Below are 17,847 nucleotides of genomic sequence, written 5' to 3' on the forward strand. Positions count from 1 at the left end.
TCAATTTTCTTAAATTTATTGAGACTTGTTTTGTGGCCTATCATATGGTCTATCTTGGAGAATGTTCCATGTGCTGATGAATAGAATGTATATTTTGCAGTTGTTGGGGAGAATGTTCTGTCAATATCTGTTCAGCCCATTTGTTCTAAGGTATAGTTTAAATCCATTGTTTCTTTGTTGACTTTCTGTCTTAATGATTTGTTTAGTGCTGTCAGTAGAGTATTAAATTCCCCCAGTATTATTGTGTTGCTGTCCATCTCATTTCTTAGGTCTAGTAGTGATTGTTTTATAAATTTGGGATCTCCAGTATTGGGTGCATTTGTTTTTAAGATTGCAATATTTTCCTGTTAGACAAGTCTTTTTATCATTATATAATGTCCCTCTTTGTCTTTTTTAACTGTTTTTGCTTTAAAGTTTGTTTTGTCTGATATAAGAATAGTTACTTCTGCTTGCTCTTGGTGTCCATTTGCATGAAATATCTTTTTCCACCCGTTTATCTTAAGTTTATGTGAGTCTTTATGTGTTAGGTGAGTCTCTTGAAAACAGCAGATACTTGGTTAGGGAATTCTTACCCATTCTGCCATTCTGTATTTTTTTTTAAGTGGAGCACTTAGGTCGTTTACATTCAACATTAATATTGAGATGTGAGGTACTATTCCATTCATTGTGCTATTTGTTGCCTGAATACTTTTTTTTCCATTTGTTTTTGCTTTATAGGTCTTGTGAAATTTATGCCTTAAGGACACTCTATTGTGGTCTATTTCAAGGATTTGTTTCAAGAATTAAAGCTCATTTTAGCAGTTCTTGCAGTGCTTGCTTGGTAGTGGGAAATACTCTCAGCCTTTGTTTATCTGAAAAAGACTGTATCTTTCCTTCATTTACGAATCTTAGTTTTGCTTAATACAAAATTCTTGGTTGATAATTGTTTTGTTTAAGGAGGCTAAAAATATGGCCCCAGTCCCTTCTAGCTTGTAGGGTTTCTGCTGAGAAATATGCTGTTAATCTGATAGGTTTTCCTTTATAGGTTACCTGATGCTTTTGTTTCATGGCTCTTAAGATTCTTTCCTTTGTCTTGACTTTAGATAACCTGATGACTATGTGCCTAGGTGATGATATTTTTGTGATAATTTTCCCAGGTGTTCATTGAGCTTCTTGTGTTTGGATGTCTCGATCTCTAGCATAGGCCAGGGAAGTTTTCCTCAATTATTCCCTCAAATATGTTTTCCAAACTTTCAGATTTCTCTTCTTTCTTGGGAACACCAATTATTCTTAGGTTTGGTTGTTTAACATAATCCTAAACTTCTTAGAAACTGTTTATTTTTCAAATTCTTTTTTTTTTTTGTCTTTGTTGGATGGAGTAAATTTGAAAGCCTTGGCTTCAATTTCTGAAGTTCTTACTTCTACTTGTTTGATTCAACTGCTGAAACTTTCCAGTGTAGTTTGCATTTTTCTAAGTATGTTCCTCATTCCCAGAAGCTGTGATTATTTTTTATTTATGCTCTCTATTTCACTGAAGATTTTTACCTTTATATCTTCTATCTTTTTTTTTTATTTCATTAAATTGGACTTTACCTTTCTCTGGTGGCTTCTTTATTAGCTTAATAATCAACCTTCTGAATTCTTTTCCTGGCAATTCAGAGACTTCTCCTTGATTTGGATCCATTGCTGGTGAGCTAGTGTGATCTTCTGGGGGTGGTAAAGCAACTTATTTCATCATATTACCAGAATTATTTTTCTGGTTTCTTCTCATTTGGGTAGACTATATCAGAGGGAAGATCTGGGACTCAAGGCCTGATGTTCATATTCTTTTGTCTCATGGGGTACTCCCTTGATGTGGTGCTCTCTCCCTTCCCCTAGGGATGTGGCTTCCTGAGAGCCAAACTGCAGTGACTGTTATTTCTTTTCTGGATCTAGCCACTCAGCAGAACTACTGTGCTCTGGGCTGGTGCTGGGGGTTGTCTGCACAGAGCCCTGTGATGTGATCAGTCTTTGTGTCAGCTGTGGATACCAGCAACTACACTCATGGAGGTGGAGGGGAGTGAAGGGGACTCTGTGAGGGTCCTTGGTTATAGTATTGTTTATTGTGCTAATTTTGGGTTGGTTGGCCTCTAGCCAGGAGGTGGCGCTTTCAAGAGAGCATCAGCTGCTGTAGTATAACAAGGATCAGGGGGTGGGTGGGGCCATAGAGTTTCCAAGAGATTACGTTCTTTGTCTTCAGCTACCAGGGTAGGTAGGGAAAGACCATCAAGCATGAGCAGGGTTAGGTGAATCTGAGCTCGGACTCTCCTTGGTTAGGGCTTGCTGAGGCTGCTGTGGGGGATGGGGGTGTGGTTCTCAGGCCAAAGGAGTTACGTTCCTGGGGCAATTATGGCTGCCTCTGCTGCATCATGCAGGTTCCCAGGGAAGTAGGGGAAAGCCAGCAGTCGCAAGTCTCACCCCACTTCCACACAGCCCAAAAGGCTGGTCCCACCCCATCTGTACCCCCTACCCAACAACACCAAGTTTATTTCCAGGCAGTGGGTGAACAGGGCTGAGAACTTGCCCCAGGCTATCAGCCTCCCAGCTGAGAAAGCAAGTAAGGCTTTCAGGTTTCAGGCCTTCCCACCTGCTGTGGTTTCTGTGCTATGTCTGCACTCCTGATTCACCCACTCCTCCAGGTTCTGTCCAGGAAACTTCACATTTGGTCAAAATCATTACAAAGTTCAGCTGGAAGTTTTCTTCTTCCTGTGGTCTTTTCTCAGTTCCTCTGACAGTGCTTCCCAAAGGGCTTTTTCTCACTTTGTGGGACAAAGTCAGAAATGGCTTCCCTGAAGACCGAGAGAGCCCACAGGACTCTTTCTGCTGCTTCTTCTACCCCTGTATTTTTCTTGGCTCTCTAAATTAGTCTCAGTTCCAGGTAAGGTCAAATCCTTCTCCAGCGATCTGGACCTTCAGGTTCCCCAGTGAGAGTGTGTGTTCAGGGACTTTCACACTTTGGGCCCTCGTAGTTTTTCAGCTGTCTCCCAGAGCCTGCAGGAGCAATCCACTTCCTTCAAAGGGTCTGTGGATTCTCTCAGCTTTCCTGAGGTGGTTCTTGGAGCGAAAGTTCATGATGTGAGTCTCCACATGCTGTTCTGTCTGTCCAAGTGGGAGCTGCAAGTTAGTCCTGCCTCCTATCTGCCATTGTTTTTCCCCATGTATCCTCCTTGTATTCTATTTCACTTCTGCAGACAAGAAGTGTGAAGCCCTCAGGAGGAAGAGCTACTTGAATATAAAGCTTACCTGATTTTCTTCTCCTTTCATATTTCATGTTTCTTCATGATTCTGCCATCTTTGGATTGTTCTACAACACTATCAAACAGTATATATTGACATTTGGTCAGTGGTTTATAATTGCTGTTGGTAGGATGGTTGTCTCATGAAGTGGTTCACAAAGAGAGGAGGTGAGATATTTAATTCCAAGAAAATCTGGCATGAACTACTTGGGGAATAAACCAATATCCAGAATTTGGGCCTCCCCTTGGTAGACCCCAAAACCTGATTATATCAGGTGGATCTATTAATATTAACTAATCACAAGACTAACAGATAAAATTAGAAAGCCATTTTATTAATTTCCCAAGAAAAGTAATAATTGGACCAGAGTCCTCAGAGCTGCATCATTGGCAACTTTCTTTTCCTGTAGGCAAGCCTACATGGGAAGTGAAATTACAACCAGGAGTTTGTTTGTTGAGCATAAAATCAGAAAAAAGGCAGTTGTTTGGATGCTTAATATAATCAAGCTAATAAAGCCTCAGGTATAGAGCTTCACAGAATGGGTAGCCCAGCAATGGAACCAGGCTCCTCCAAGTTCACGAGCTGAGCTTTGTCTTCCTCCAATGGCACCTGTTTATCTCTGTACCTCTCCTTTTTATGAACTTTTGTTGCTGTCCTGTAACTTTATCTAATGACACTATTCTTTGGTAAGAATATTAATAATGTTAACATTATTGAAGATGGTTCTGGCCTAGATGCCATTTTACCCTTTTCTTGTAACTTTCCATACCAATATTTGCATTGGATTCTGTTTTTATTCATTCAAAGTTCAATTCTAAGAAATATATTCTACTTCCATAAAGTTCAAACTTTTAGGGATGGTTTCATAACATTTCTCAAGCAGGGACTACAGTATCTACCTCTTTGGCTTTGAGGATTAAATGGGATAACGTATGTAATGCTTCTGGCACTAACTTGATAAGCCTTGAAAAAAGCCTTTCGTTTCCTTCCCCTTACTTAATGAAAACAGGTGTTGAAGGAAACGCATCCATTTTTCTCCTGTATGTTCCCCATATGATAATCGTTTTCTTAAGTTTTGGCTGGCCAGAGAAATAAGGGTGCCGAAAGCATTTTTCAATCATAACTCTGGATGGAGATTAAAACAAAACAAAATCTTTAAGGCTTTTAATTACCAAGACTTATTCACAAGACACTGGTAAATCAGAACCTTACGGTACCTTAAATATCCGCATTGGAACATCATATGTTCTGGCTTATTTTAATCATTAGAACATCTAAGCCAAAGCTCTCCGTGTTTATCTTGCTGTGATCTTGGTGGTGAATTTTAAAAGTGAGCAGTCAACCCCATCAGCAGCAGATGTAAATTACACATATGATAACTATATATATATTATGACTCACATCTTATTTTATATACACTGATATTTACCGTAATAGTTAAATGTCTGCCATATGGAAAACACTAGGATGATCGCTTTAAATGTCATTCCGTGTAATCCTCACAGTTCTATTCACTCAGGTTGGTTTTCATTTTCCAGATGAGGAAACTGGCACAGAGTAGGCTCTCTCTATAAGTGTTTGAATGAACACGTGGATGAGAGGGGTTGGAAACTTTCTCAAGATCACCTACCCAGCAAGTGTCAGGCCAGAATGTAGACCACTCATTTCTAGTTCTAAGGCCTGCATTCATTGCACTGCTTCACAATTTCTCTTAACATATTTTTATCTTAACCAAGGTTTACAAAAATCATGGCTAAATGAATGATTCTAATAGTGAAGATCTGGGGACCTGGAACAGATTCAGAAAGAGCTATTTGGAAAGAAGAAAGCTTTTGGTGAAGTCCGTCAAAAATAAAACCCACCTCCTCTTTGTCCTGTTTCCATACCAGGAAAGATACATTTCCATGTGAACTTGTGTAATTTCATTGCTAATGCAATTATTATTTATACCATGGAAGAAAGAGTCTGGAAGCCTTGAGTCAATCATAGAGACTCTTTGGTCTTTAGTTTCCACATCAATCAGAGATGAGCATTAGCTCAGATTATCTTTAAGGTCTGAGAGTTCAGGGCTCCACACTTCAATCACATCCATTCTTTTCTGTGACTGGCTTTACCAGCTATGTTCTAATGGAACAGATTGACAACAGCAAACACAGAGTCAAATTTCCATTTAAAACGCAAGTCTTGTTATTTTGGTACCAATTACAAGGTTATGGATCATGCTTAAAGGTGTTTAATATGCTGTAATGTTTAGACACACTTGGCTCCAACATTTATGAGGGCTGTTTGTAGCAACAAGAAGCATGCTCTCATTCCATAAGTATGCAAGACTGCAGTAAAAACAGTACAGATGGGCCAGAAAGAAAGAACCTCAAACTGCCTACAAAGAAGGGCAACAAGTATTTTGGACTGCACTGTGTTTTTACCTACTGCCAAATCTCTCATCAGCCAGAGCCTGTTTTTATAGGGGCATATTTTGTTGTTGCTTTTTTAGTTTATTTCAATCCCTGATGTAGAGTATTTGTAAAAAATTGTGTGAAGGATTTTACGGCCTTGTATGACTATATTTTATTCAGGAGTTATATATATATATATGTATTTCTTAATGAGACCACAGTTTCTGGAGAGGGTTGCTGATTATCTCTTCTTACCAAACCAAGGTAACAGGTGGTAGAAAAGTGCCTAAGGATACTCAGTGATGCAATGGTCAAAGGATGGAAAGTGGTCTCTTGACTCCAAATATTGTAGATGTGTTGGGGTCCTGGAAGGATTGGATTCCCTAGGCAACCTCAGCATATCTCCAAGGAAAAACTTCTATCCAGATATGCTTTTAAATACCAAGAAGGAAGTGAAATGTATAGTCCATTTAAGAACCAAATTCCTGGCTGAAGAACCAAATTAGATTCACAAGTAATGGGAATGCTAGGGGAAAAAGACCAGCTTGCAAACGACCAGCCATGTGCATGTGCCTGTAACAGAAAGAAGGAAAGAGAAGAAAGAAAGAAAGAAAGAAAGAAAGAAAGAAAGAAAGAAAGAAAGAAGAGAAAGAAAGAAAGAAGAAAGAAAGAAATAAAGAGAAAGAAAGAAGGAAGGAAGGAAGGAAGAAAGAAAGAAAAAGAAAGAAAGAAAGAGACAAAGAGAAAGAGAAAGAAGGAAGGAAGGGAGAGAGGGAAGGAGTGGGGCGGGGAGTGAGGGAGGGGGGACTGAGGGAGCCGGGAGAGGGAGTGAGGAAGGAAGGTAGCGGGGAAGGAGAAGACCCTCACTGGCTTGGTTGCAGGTGCTTGAGCTGAAGGCATCATGTTGGTGGAGAAGCATGCAGGCATACAAGGACTACTAGTTTAGCATAAAGGGACTAAAACATATAAAATGTCAGAGTGTGTGTGTGTGTGTGTGTGTGTGAAAGAGAGAGAGAGAGAGAAACAGCATCGTTAGAGGTGACAAAGATTGAAGGAAGCAGACGAAGTCAGCCTTAACATACAAGGTTCAATTTAATTCAGTTAAACCTTTTCAGCATGCTTCCAGGGATGGTGCTAGGCACTGGGGAGGCAACGCAAAACAAGGTATGATAAAGCAAGATAAGACGTTTATCTTGAGAGCAAGCAAATGTCAGCAAACTATGGCCAGTGGGGCCAAATGGCTTTTTTAAAATACTGCCAGTGAACTAATTTTTTTTTTTTTTTTTACATTTTTAAAGGGTTGTAAAAAAAATGAAAGAAAAATAAAACACAAAAGTTAAAAAGTAAAAGAGCATGCAAAACCATATGTGGCTTACAAAGCTTAAAAGATTTTCTGTCTGGCCTTTTACATAAAAAGTCTGCAGACTTCTGCTCCATAGAAAAGTCAGATTATTGGAAGTGAATTGCAAAAAGACAAGGGCTAGAATGGGGTGAACGTGTGGTTTATTAGGTCCAATAGAGAGATGATTTACCCAGAGGCTTCTCAGAGGAAGTGGCAACTCACCTGGGATCTAAAGAATGAGTAGAAAATAGATAAAGAAAGACGTGGACCTGAAGAAACAATATTCAAAGCAAATGAAACAGCATGGGCTAGGTATAGAGAATTGATGGGTGTCTCAGAAACATAGATGAAAAACGAGGAGTTGAAAGCAGTAAAGCTAGAAACTCAGATGGGTAAACTGGGATGTCATTTCTTCTTCCAGGTCCAGGTTTTATTATTCCTTGAGGACTTAACCCCCAGCTCACAATCTGCTAGCAGTCAAGACATGTGCCTTGTCATGATGTCAGGGGAAAGTACTGAAGCCAGCACAATGGTTGACTTAGAAAAGTGGGCCTGTAGATTTAGGTAGGCACAGTGTGTCCTTCAGTCTGTGACAGGCACTGGCCTCGTCAGCTTGCAGCAGTTTTTCTCCATTCATATTAGCCCACCACCCAGACCACAAGGCTGCCAAATCCCTGAGTCATGTGAGTTTTTTCCCCTCTACCTCCCAAACTCAAAACCTCATTATCCTCTCTTTCTTCAGCTTCTTCAAGGAGACTGAGCTGCTTCTCTTTTTTAAATCCCTAAAACACAAAGATCTGATAAAACCCTCTTTTCTGGACAAAGATACTCCCTATTACTTTGTTTGTCATCAGCCACATGAGGCTTAGACTTAGGAGATATTGGTGGAAATAGTAGAAGGTGAATATATTTGGAAGACTTGCAGCAAATTTACATGCCATAGTGACTGACTTAGGCTGTCAAGAAAATGTATCTTTATTTTCAATAATTCAGCTGGAGATGTGGCTCAGTCCAGTCTGCCAATTTATTGTAGGCATTTCAAAGGAAACTAAGTCACTTTTGGGATTACATGAGGTCATTTAATGAATGAACCTTGGTCAATCTGGGCTTCAACTAGGTTAACTGAGATTTCTCTTTCAAGGAGACAGGCTTATGTTCATCAACACTCACCTGCTGGCCTCCGCTTTAGTAATCTTTATCATTGCTACCTATTCCTGTAGCAGAAACATCCACATTCTCCACTCCACTCTGATCTGTAGCTCTTGAAGTCACTCCCTGACCACAAACACTAGCTCTCAGCCAGTTCCGAGCTATGCTTAGGGTATACAAAAAATATTCAGGGTTCTCCAGTGTCTCGTAGAAAAGTTTCAGACTCATTCTGTCCAAAGACATCTGATCATTCTTGCTTTCTTAAAAAATTGAGGTAAAATTTATACAACATAAAATTAACAACCTGTTTATGCAGTTCAGTGAATTTAGTGCATTCACAGCGTTATGCAGCCATCACCTCTTACATAGTTCCAAGGCATTTCATTACCTCAAAAGGAAACCCTATACCGATGAAGCAGTCACTCCCCATTTTCTTCCTCTCCCAGCTCCTTGCAAGCAGTAATCTGTGTTCCGTCTCTGTGGATTTACTTATTCTGGACGTTTCGTATAAATGGGGTAATATATGTAAACTTCAGTGTCTGGCTTCATTCACTCTGCAAGATTTTAGAAGTCGGTCCATGTTATACCACATGTCAGTAATTTATTCCTCTTCATGGCTGAATAATATTCAACTGTATGGATATTTTGTTTTATATTTAGGTTGTTTCCACTTTGGGTTATTGTGAACAGTGCCGCTATGGACATGTATGTACAGAAATTTGAGCAAGTTTTCCATTTTTTTGGCTATGTATTCAGGAGCGGAATTGCTGGGTTATGTGGTAATTCTGTTTAACATTTTATTTTTTTTGAGACAAAGTCTCACTCTGTTGCCCAGGCTGGAGTGCAGTGGCATGATCTTGGCTCACTGCAACCTCTGCCTCCCAGGTTCAAGTCATTCTTCTACCTCAGCCTCCTGAGTTGCTGGGACTACAGGTGCCCACCACCATACCTGGCTAATGTTTGTGTTTTTAGTAGAGATGGGGTTTCACCATGTTGGCCAAGCTAATCTTGAACCCCTGACCTCAAATGATCCACCTGCCTTGGCTTCCCAGAGTGTGGGATTACAGGTGTGAGCCAACACTCCCCACCTTTTGTGTTTAAATTTTACTGAACCTTCATACTACTTTCTACAGTGACTGTACCATTTTATATTCCATTATTGTTTTTTCAGACCTAAAGACACTTTTCTTTCAATTTCCTGCCTCCTTGGGCTGCACCATTGAAACTGAAGCATGTTCTATTTTGTAAATTCAGCCGACCCATTGTCTATTGCTCTCAGAACCTAGAGCATAAAGGAACAGCATGTATAGCATAGAGACCAATGAGAATTTACAATATAGTCATGTTCTTTGCATTTCTATTCAATTAGCTGGCTAAACTTCATCTCTTTGATAGGAAACACTAGACATGTCATTGTGGTTTTTTTCCTTCTCTATTTTTATAATACAGCTGACCCTTGAACAACAAAGGGATTAGGGGCACTGATCCCTGCCCCATGCAGTTGAAAATCTGAATATAAGTTTTGAACTCCCAAATGCTTAATTACTAATAGCCTATGGTTGAATGGAAGCCTCATTGATAACACAATCAATGTGCATTTTGTATGTTATATTTTTATACACTGTATTCTTACAATAAAGTAAGATAGAGAAAAAATGTTATTAAGAAAATTAAAAAGGAAAGGAAATATGTTTACTATTCATTAAGTGAAAGTGGATTGGCCAGGCACTGTGGCTTACGCCTGTAATCCCAGCACTTTGGGAGGACACACAAATAAATTGTCCGGTGCAAGTGCAGCGGCCATATGCGCTTCCTGTGAAAGAAGGCCGGTTTGACATCTATTAAACAAATCCATCTCAGCATTCTTAACAGCCTTTATATTGTTTGATATCAAGCTCAGTCACTTAAAAAATATGCCTCTGTCTTTGTAAGACTACCTAAGGGTTGGAGAAGACTTATGTAATATTCAACTCAGCAGACAATGTATATAAAAATTATTGCATATGATTTAATGATCTTGAATCAATTTTAACTGTTTATATGTCACACTTGGGAAAAAGCAGGACAATTATAAAATTTAATAATGGCATCTCCATAAAAAGCAATAATTCATATTCTACTTTAAAAATCCTTTCTCTTATGTAGAGGAGTAAGTGGCATCCTGGTGGCACCAGAAGGATGTACTGGTGAGCTTGTGTAGTGGTCACTAAGTTAACGCGTGTTGCTTTATTTGACTGATACTGATGTTGCCATCTTAGCTTCCGGCAGTTAGGTGGGCAGAAAACCCAAAGTTAGTAACTTTGGACAGTTGCATCAATGTTAGTAAGTCAAGGGCCAAAGTGATGGATTAAACGGCCAGTCCAGGCAATCTCTGGTTCACCCTCATGATGACAGAGTGCTTTTAGGTAGTGAGGCAGTGCTTAGTCTCAAGGCAGCCTCCCTTCCCCTCATGCATTACCTGGTGTTTGTGGGCAGGAGTGTGGATCCTGTATACATGCCTGGGATTGTGGGTGTGGGGAGGGGCCTCCAGTGTGCTGGGGTATACCCTGGGGCCTCTGTAAGTGCCTGATCCATAGATGCTCCCTGTGGCCTGGTCACAGGGGTCACCAGGCCCCTGGTGGCTTACAGTGTGGAAGTTGGAGGCTTCACCATAATCTGTGGCCTGAGCTTGGCCTCAGGGAATATTTCCGGGTGGTGTCAGCTGTATCTCCTCCTTACTCAGTGTCGTAGGGGAGCAGCGACTCTCTGGAACAGTGGGATGGGTGGTAAAAGAATTTACCAAGACAGTTGTAGGTAAAGAAAGGCAGATTCATTGGACACCACAGAGCTTACATGTTTGTGGTGATGTGGGTGTGAACATACGATTATCGACAGTGCATAATGCTTGATGAAAATAATAGATGCTGATGTTATTGTTATATGTATTGAATATCCTATATTTTTTATTGTTATTTTAGAGTATATGCTTACTACTTTTTTTTAAGTTAACTGTGAAGCAGCCTCAGGCAGTTTCTTCAGGTTTCCAGAAGAAGGCATTCTTATCAAGGAGATGACAGCTCCATGCCTGTTACTGCCCCTGAAGACCTTCCGGTGGGACAAGATGTGGAGGTAGAGGACAGTGAAATTGATGATCCTGACCCTGCTTAGCCTTAGGCGAAAGTGTCTGGTTGTGTCTTGTTTTTTTAACAGAAAACGGTTTAAAAGTAAAATAAATAAATAATGAAAAAAGCTCGTAGAATAAGGTTAAAAAGAAATAAAATATTTTTGTATAGCTATATAATTTGTGTGGCTTTTTGTTTATTTGTTTGAGACAGGGTCTCACTCTGTCACCCAGACTGGAGGGCAGTGGCACAATCACAGCTCACTGTGCTCTCAACCTCTTGAGCTCCAGAGATCCTCCCACCTCACTCAGGAGGACGTCAGTCCTCCAGGTAGACATCAGTCCCCAGGTGGACCCTGGACTCAAAGTGTATACCAGGCCCCAAGTTGACAACCAGGCCCCAGATGGACACCAAGGCCCTAGGTGGACAGCAGGCCCATGTTGAACACCAGACTCATGTGGACATCAGGCCGCAGGTAGACATCACGCCTTAGGTAGATACGTAGGCTCCAGGTGGACATTAGACCCAAGGCTCCAGGTAGACATTAGATCCAAGTCCCCAGGTGATCATCAGGCCCAGGTGAAAACTCAGGCCTTAGGTGCACATCCGGCCTCAGGTGGACACCCAGGCCCCAGGTGATCACCAGACCCCAGGTGGACACAAGGCCTTAGGTGAACAACAAGACCCAGTAGGCCATCAGGCCTCAGCTGGATACAGTCCCCAGGTGAACATAAGGCCCCCAGAGGGACATAGGCCCAAGGCAGACATCAGGCCCTAGGTGGACATCAGGCCTGAAGACATCCGGCCCCTGGTGAACATCAGGCACAGGTGTCCAAGCAGACCCTGGGTGGACATAACAGTGTACAGGTAAGGAGTTGACCTGGGGGGACGGTGAGTAGTCAGCAGCCCAGTGGAGTCCTGAGTAGGTCTAGGGGACAGAACCGTAAAGAAGCGACCTCACTTCCTGGATGATGACCACACGAACAGAACTTAGAACTCTGGTAACCAGGCACCCATATCCTAGAGTCAGCGCTGTAAACAGCTCACTTGGTGGGAGACGCTCAAGAGAGCAAGATGTTCTCGTGTTGCTTCCCCACTTTGAGAGGTTGCTGCTTCAGGAACGGAGGGAGTGAGAGCCTTTTCCGACAATGCCGAAGAAGGCTCATCCCTCACCCCAGACGCCTGTCGCCCGTTGTAATAAGGCGCATCCAGGTACCACAGGACAGCCTGGGGCAGGCCCTAGCAGGCCAGGCCACACCAGAGATCCCATTGGGGCTGCAGCTACACACTGTCCTTGTCCAGGAGATTCGGGAGCTCATTGAGGCACAGACATGTGGTGAGGTGGCCTGCAGCCTGGAAGACTTTGCGGGGGTGGTGCTTAGGGGCTGGAATTCCCTTAAATTCAGTGAGGTCGTTTCTGTGTTTGGAAATTCCAGTGGAAAGTGACTGATGCTGGTGACCCTTTCTCCTTTCTCAGCTCCTGGTCCATGTGCAGAAGTAAGAGCACTGCCAGCACCAGCGGTGGAGCCAGAGCCAGCATGGGAAGAGGCCCCTCCAGAGAGAGCGCTGGAGCTGCAGGGAGCTCCAGCCAAGGACCAGACCAATGAGGAGCTGCCTGAAATCACGGCACGTACTGTAGCCGCTAGCCCTAACCCTGGAGCTGAAAGCGTGGCTGGAGAGAGAAGTGGGAGGGAGGGGGTGACCAGCACAGCCCCAGCCAGCAGCTCCCATGCTGCCCCTAGTCCTGGGCACGGTGGCAAACATGCAGGCAGAGAGCAGGGCATTTGGCCTGGCCTCCTGTACCTCGCTGGAGAGAGGCTTCTCTCATTCACTAGAACCACAGCCCTGCTGCTGCAGGTCCGTTTATTCTCCTGATCCTGGTTTATCTGTGTGCAGGAGGTGCCGGAGAGCACTAAAAGAAGGCTGGGAAGAAGAGTTCCAGCAGCTACTCCTGCTCCCAGAGGCAGCCTCCTCCTCCAGGCATGGATGCGTGTCCACAGCTGGCCATCCAGGCTGTTTGCCCCTAATGTGCTGCCCGGGACAGGCCCTTAACAGGCGGGCAGTGGGTGAGGGGACCAGGAGGTGGCTCCAAAGGGTAAAGCAAACAAAGCTTTTAAAGACAGCCGTTGTGCCCCAGGCTCTCCATGCCACCACCTGCCCTACCATTTATTAAAAGTGTTAGAATTACAAGTTGATGAAATGAGATTACAATAAAGTTTGATTTCTGAAACTTCATGCCTTTTTGAACTCCCTAATGTTAGATGGTGTTTTTGAGGCTATCCTGAAAATCTCGGATAATTGTGTCTTTTGTTGTGGTTGTTTGTGTGGCTGAATTACCATCGAGTCATCTGTTATTGGAAACCTTTCAGGTATGGCTTTTAGAAGACCTTGACCCACTCTTGCCTGTTTTGACTCTCTGGTTTATTGTGGAAAGAGGGATGATGTAGGCTCATGTCTCCGGCAGATCATTCACCTTTTGCCATCAAGGATTTGGCATCAGAGTTTCCAAGAATTATGTGTGCAAATTGACATGATGGTACTTTAGCTAATCTGGGTGTCAAAACAGAATGCCATAGACTAGGTAGCATAGAAAATTGATTTCTCACAGTTCTGGAGATGGTAAAATCCAAGGTCAAATTGTCAGCAGATTCCGTGGGGCTGACTTCCTGGTTCATAGACAGCCATCTTTTTCACTGTGTCTTTACATGACAGAAGGGATGAGGGAGCTTTCTGCAGTCCCTTTGAAGGGGCACCAATTCCATTCATGAGGTCCCTGCCTTCATGAACTGAATCACCTGCCAAGGCCCCACCTCCAAATACCATCACATAGAATTAGAATTCAACACATGAATTTAAGGAGGACAATCACATTTGCTTCACAGAATCAGGTCACCCCGCACCATATGCACTCACAAGAAATCTCTAATCTCCTGTTAAGTATTTGCTGGTCCCCTCTGGGTTTAGGGAATTATTTTCCTTTAAGAAAAATGATCTTTCATGTGATCCATGGTTTATTCATAGAAAGGGACTGTGAGTTCATACACTTGCTAAAAAGAAGGGCAATTGTGATACGAAAATGAGAGTGACCTCTCTCCCTCTCTTCTTTTCAACCAACTCATTGGACTGAGATGTTATAGGGTCCCTTGGCTGGGCAGTAGGACGTGAGTAGCCACAAACGGCAAATACAACTTCTTGGTCAGTTTGGAGTAGAAAAGGTGACATTTTGTCAATGAAAGAAAAAGTAAAGCAGATGGAGAAGTTCTTAGTTCGCATTCTAGCTATACCACCCCTTCCCTATCAAACCCCACCCCCAGCTACGGAACTAAGACATAAAAGAGTAAACACCAAGGCACTGGTAACCAACTGACTCTTCTGAATGCTCTTGCTATCTCCTACAATAATTCCAGGCTGAGTATAGGGGTCAGGAAAGTAGCAGGAACATGATGATTCACTGTGGAGGTCAGCCAGGGCTAAGACAGGGCTGCCCACTGGGGCTAGAAATTAGGAAGGGAGAGGCTAAGTGAAGACCAGCCCTAGCCTCCAAGTCAGCAAGCAATGAGACTGTAACAAAAGCAGGCAGAGAAAGGCAGGGGAAGAAAGCAAGTACGGGGTGAGAAGAGAACTGTGCAGTGAAAACAGCCAATCTGATGGCAGAGGGAGACTGGTGCTTAGAAGCTCATTTGGTGAGAGAGAATGAATAGAGGAGGCACAGAGATGGGGAACACTTAACTAGTGAGAGAGATGTGAGACGAATGGGAAGAGAAATCTCGCAAAAAGGACACATTCATGCAGATCCTCAAAGATGGACACGCAGTCATCCCTACATGTAGAAATATGCTCAGTTACACATATAAAAACACAGATGCATGGAGAGCAAGCATACACACAGACACATATCTCTACACATGCACTCATGTGTTCCCAGATACACACACACTAAACATGCAAAACATGACAGCATTTACACATAGATATGCACCCTCACATGTGTGCAAATGTTACATCCTCACACAGAGACCCACATTCCAGTGTGCACATATCCACACAGGTACACAGCCATAGAACTGACATACATACACATCAACATATAATGTGCACATACAGACAGGCACGCGCAGATATATGTATGCACATAGACACATGTACTCAGTCATGCAGATACACACACTCTCTAACACAAAGGTGACCAGTGTAGATGAATATTGTGAGCTCAGTGGCTTCCCAGACCTTCATCTTTTCCCTACTCTTGTTTCAAAGGTGCTCAGCAGACTCCTGGCAAGGCTGTGTGAGGCAGGGGCAGGACCTTCAGAGTCCTCACAGCTTTGTGAGGCAAAAGTCTGAGTCCAGTCCTGGCCTCTGCCGCTCACCCACCACTGGGCTATTAATGCCCTGTCTGTAGGCGAGAGATTCTGCATAGACTAGTCTTGGGATTTTTTCTAACTGTCCATTTTTCTCCTTGGCACACCCACTATCCCACTGATAACGGCATACACTCTGCAAGGGAAACCTGAGAAATGTTTGTGAGTCTCCTCAGACAATAAGCATACCCTCCCACCCACAGCTACCTCAAGTGCCCATCAAATCAGAATCAAAATTATAAATACTTACGACTTTACAGTAATTGGCAACAGATATACTATAGTACTTAACAGTACCATAAATGCATCTGTTTCTCTGGTGAAGCAATCTCTGAGATGGAACAGTGTTCTGTGTTTGCCAAGGGAGACAGGGCCAATGCCCAGGACACTCAGGACATAGGGGCAGAAGGTGGCATATCGTGGGGGTTTCTGGTCGATCTACAAGGCCCAGTTTCTCCATGAACAGTGGGCTGTAGTGAGAAGCTTGCCAAGGTATGCATATCGACTGGAGTTGGACTCTCCCCATCCTTAGCCCTGTGGTCCTTTGGCCTCAGCCACAGGTGCTCAGAGTCCTCCCAGGGTGGACAAATGTTTCAGTGTTTTTGGCCTGACCTGATACTACCTGGGGACCCAGGCTGCCGGGCCGGTGAGCTATCTGCTTTCTCAGCCAAAGGGCTCTCGAACCAGCAGCATCAGCTTTTTCTTGCCTTTGTAGATCGTTTGTGGTTGTTGATGAACAGGGCAAATTGCAGGTAGCCATCCTAAGGCAGCAGGAGGGTCTCCCGAGCCTTGCTTAGAAACTCAATGAACTGTCCATACTGGCAATGGCTAATGTGTGTTAGGTGTAGTGTGTGGTGTTGATGTAAGCATTGCATCAGCAACTGGTGCCATGGAGCTCTGTCAGTGGAGATGAGCTTTCCAGAGCTGTGGTGGCCCGGGGTGCCGGCCAGGCCAGGTGCAGTCACCGTGCAGCCTCGCACACAGGATGTCTGAAAGCACCATGGCAATGTGCGCACTCTTCACCACCAGGGGGATGAGAACTGCCAGCTCATTCTTGCCCAGAGAGTGGCTGAGGGCACAAACCCAGAGCACATCACTGATGGCTGGGTGGGTATCCTGGTTATGAGCCACGTTAAGATGGCTCATGGCCAATGAGACCAGCTTGAAGGCGTGGAGCGTGTAGCCCTGGAGCTCCACGTAGCAGGCAATGGTGACACCACCAAAATCAACTCTGGCTAAGTCCAGCCAAGGCAAAGCAAGCAAGGAATGTGCCGGGAGATTCTAGGTTCGCTCACAGAACCAAAAGAAGAAGTAAAAAACCACATACTGGAAAGGACTGCTTTGGATATGAAATTTAGGTAGCCGAACTAATGGGAAGCCCTTGGATGAATGAATTCCCTCTGCTTCCATCCTCAAGTCACTCTACTCAAGATCCAAATTTCCTTAATATATAAAGAGTTCCTACAGTCAATAAGACAAATGAAACTGCAATCGAAAATATGAAATAGAAAAAATGTCCACGAGTATAGACATGAACAGATAGTTCACAGAGCAGGAAGTAGAAATGGCCCTTGAGCTGATAAACAATGTTTAGCCTAATATATAACCAGAGAAGTGCAAATGGAAACTATAGTTCAAGCCCATTTTTCACTTATCACATTGGCAATTATCCAAAACTGTGATAACACTGTGTCACTGTGGGTGTGGGAGACAAGCTCTCTCCTGCATTACTGGTGGGAGTATAAACTGGTAAGGCCACTATCAACATTTTTTTTAATGCACGTGCCTTTTGATCTGAAAACTTACTCCTAGAAATGTACAGGGACACTTGCAAATGTGCTGATGGCCCTAGTACAAAGATATTTATTGTGGTGTGTTTCTCTTGTAATAGCAAGATTGGAAACAATCTAAATACCCATCAATAGAGGTTGGTGAGCTCCATAATAATGTAGCCACTCAGTGAACTCTGCAACTGTGAAAAAGAAGAATGAGGTAACTTTACATACTGCAGCCTGGAATGATCTTCCAAATAGACTATCCCATGAAAAAGCATGGTGCATGCATATTTGTGAAAGCCTCCACTTCTGGTCTCTGAATTCAGAACGCTCACCTTTGTCTTGTGTGGCTACTGTCCACTCTCCACCGGCAGGTCACAGAAGTGTGACCCCTCGCACCTTTCTATGTGCCCCTTTCCTGGCCTGAATGGCCTTGGTTTCCAACTGTCCACACCTATGACTCTTTGCAGC

General features: G+C 43.2%; 1 protein-coding gene across 4 annotated transcripts; it reads left to right on the plus strand.

Annotated features, from left to right (window-relative positions):
* The first annotated feature begins 12,245 nt into the window (after positions 1-12,245).
* LOC129135339 (CMT1A duplicated region transcript 15 protein-like) lies at positions 12,246-13,478 on the plus strand. Of its 4 annotated transcripts, none has more exons than XM_054670445.2 (3): positions 12,246-12,579; positions 12,721-12,869; positions 13,140-13,478. In XM_054670445.2, the coding sequence occupies exons 1-3, from the start codon at positions 12,318-12,320 to the stop codon at positions 13,293-13,295; spliced, it is 567 nt and encodes a 188-aa protein (XP_054526420.1). In that variant the 5' UTR covers positions 12,246-12,317; the 3' UTR covers positions 13,296-13,478. The 4 variants fall into 4 exon arrangements, with proteins under 4 accessions (XP_054526420.1, XP_054526419.1, XP_054526422.1 ...); XM_054670447.2 differs by having other exon boundaries at positions 12,289-12,455; XM_054670444.2 differs by lacking the exon at positions 13,140-13,478 and having other exon boundaries at positions 12,721-13,118.
* The last annotated feature ends 4,369 nt before the right edge of the window (positions 13,479-17,847 follow it).

This window comes from Pan troglodytes, chromosome 19, assembly GCF_028858775.2.
Source record: "Pan troglodytes isolate AG18354 chromosome 19, NHGRI_mPanTro3-v2.0_pri, whole genome shotgun sequence".
NCBI classification, from domain to species: Eukaryota; Metazoa; Chordata; class Mammalia; order Primates; family Hominidae; genus Pan; species Pan troglodytes.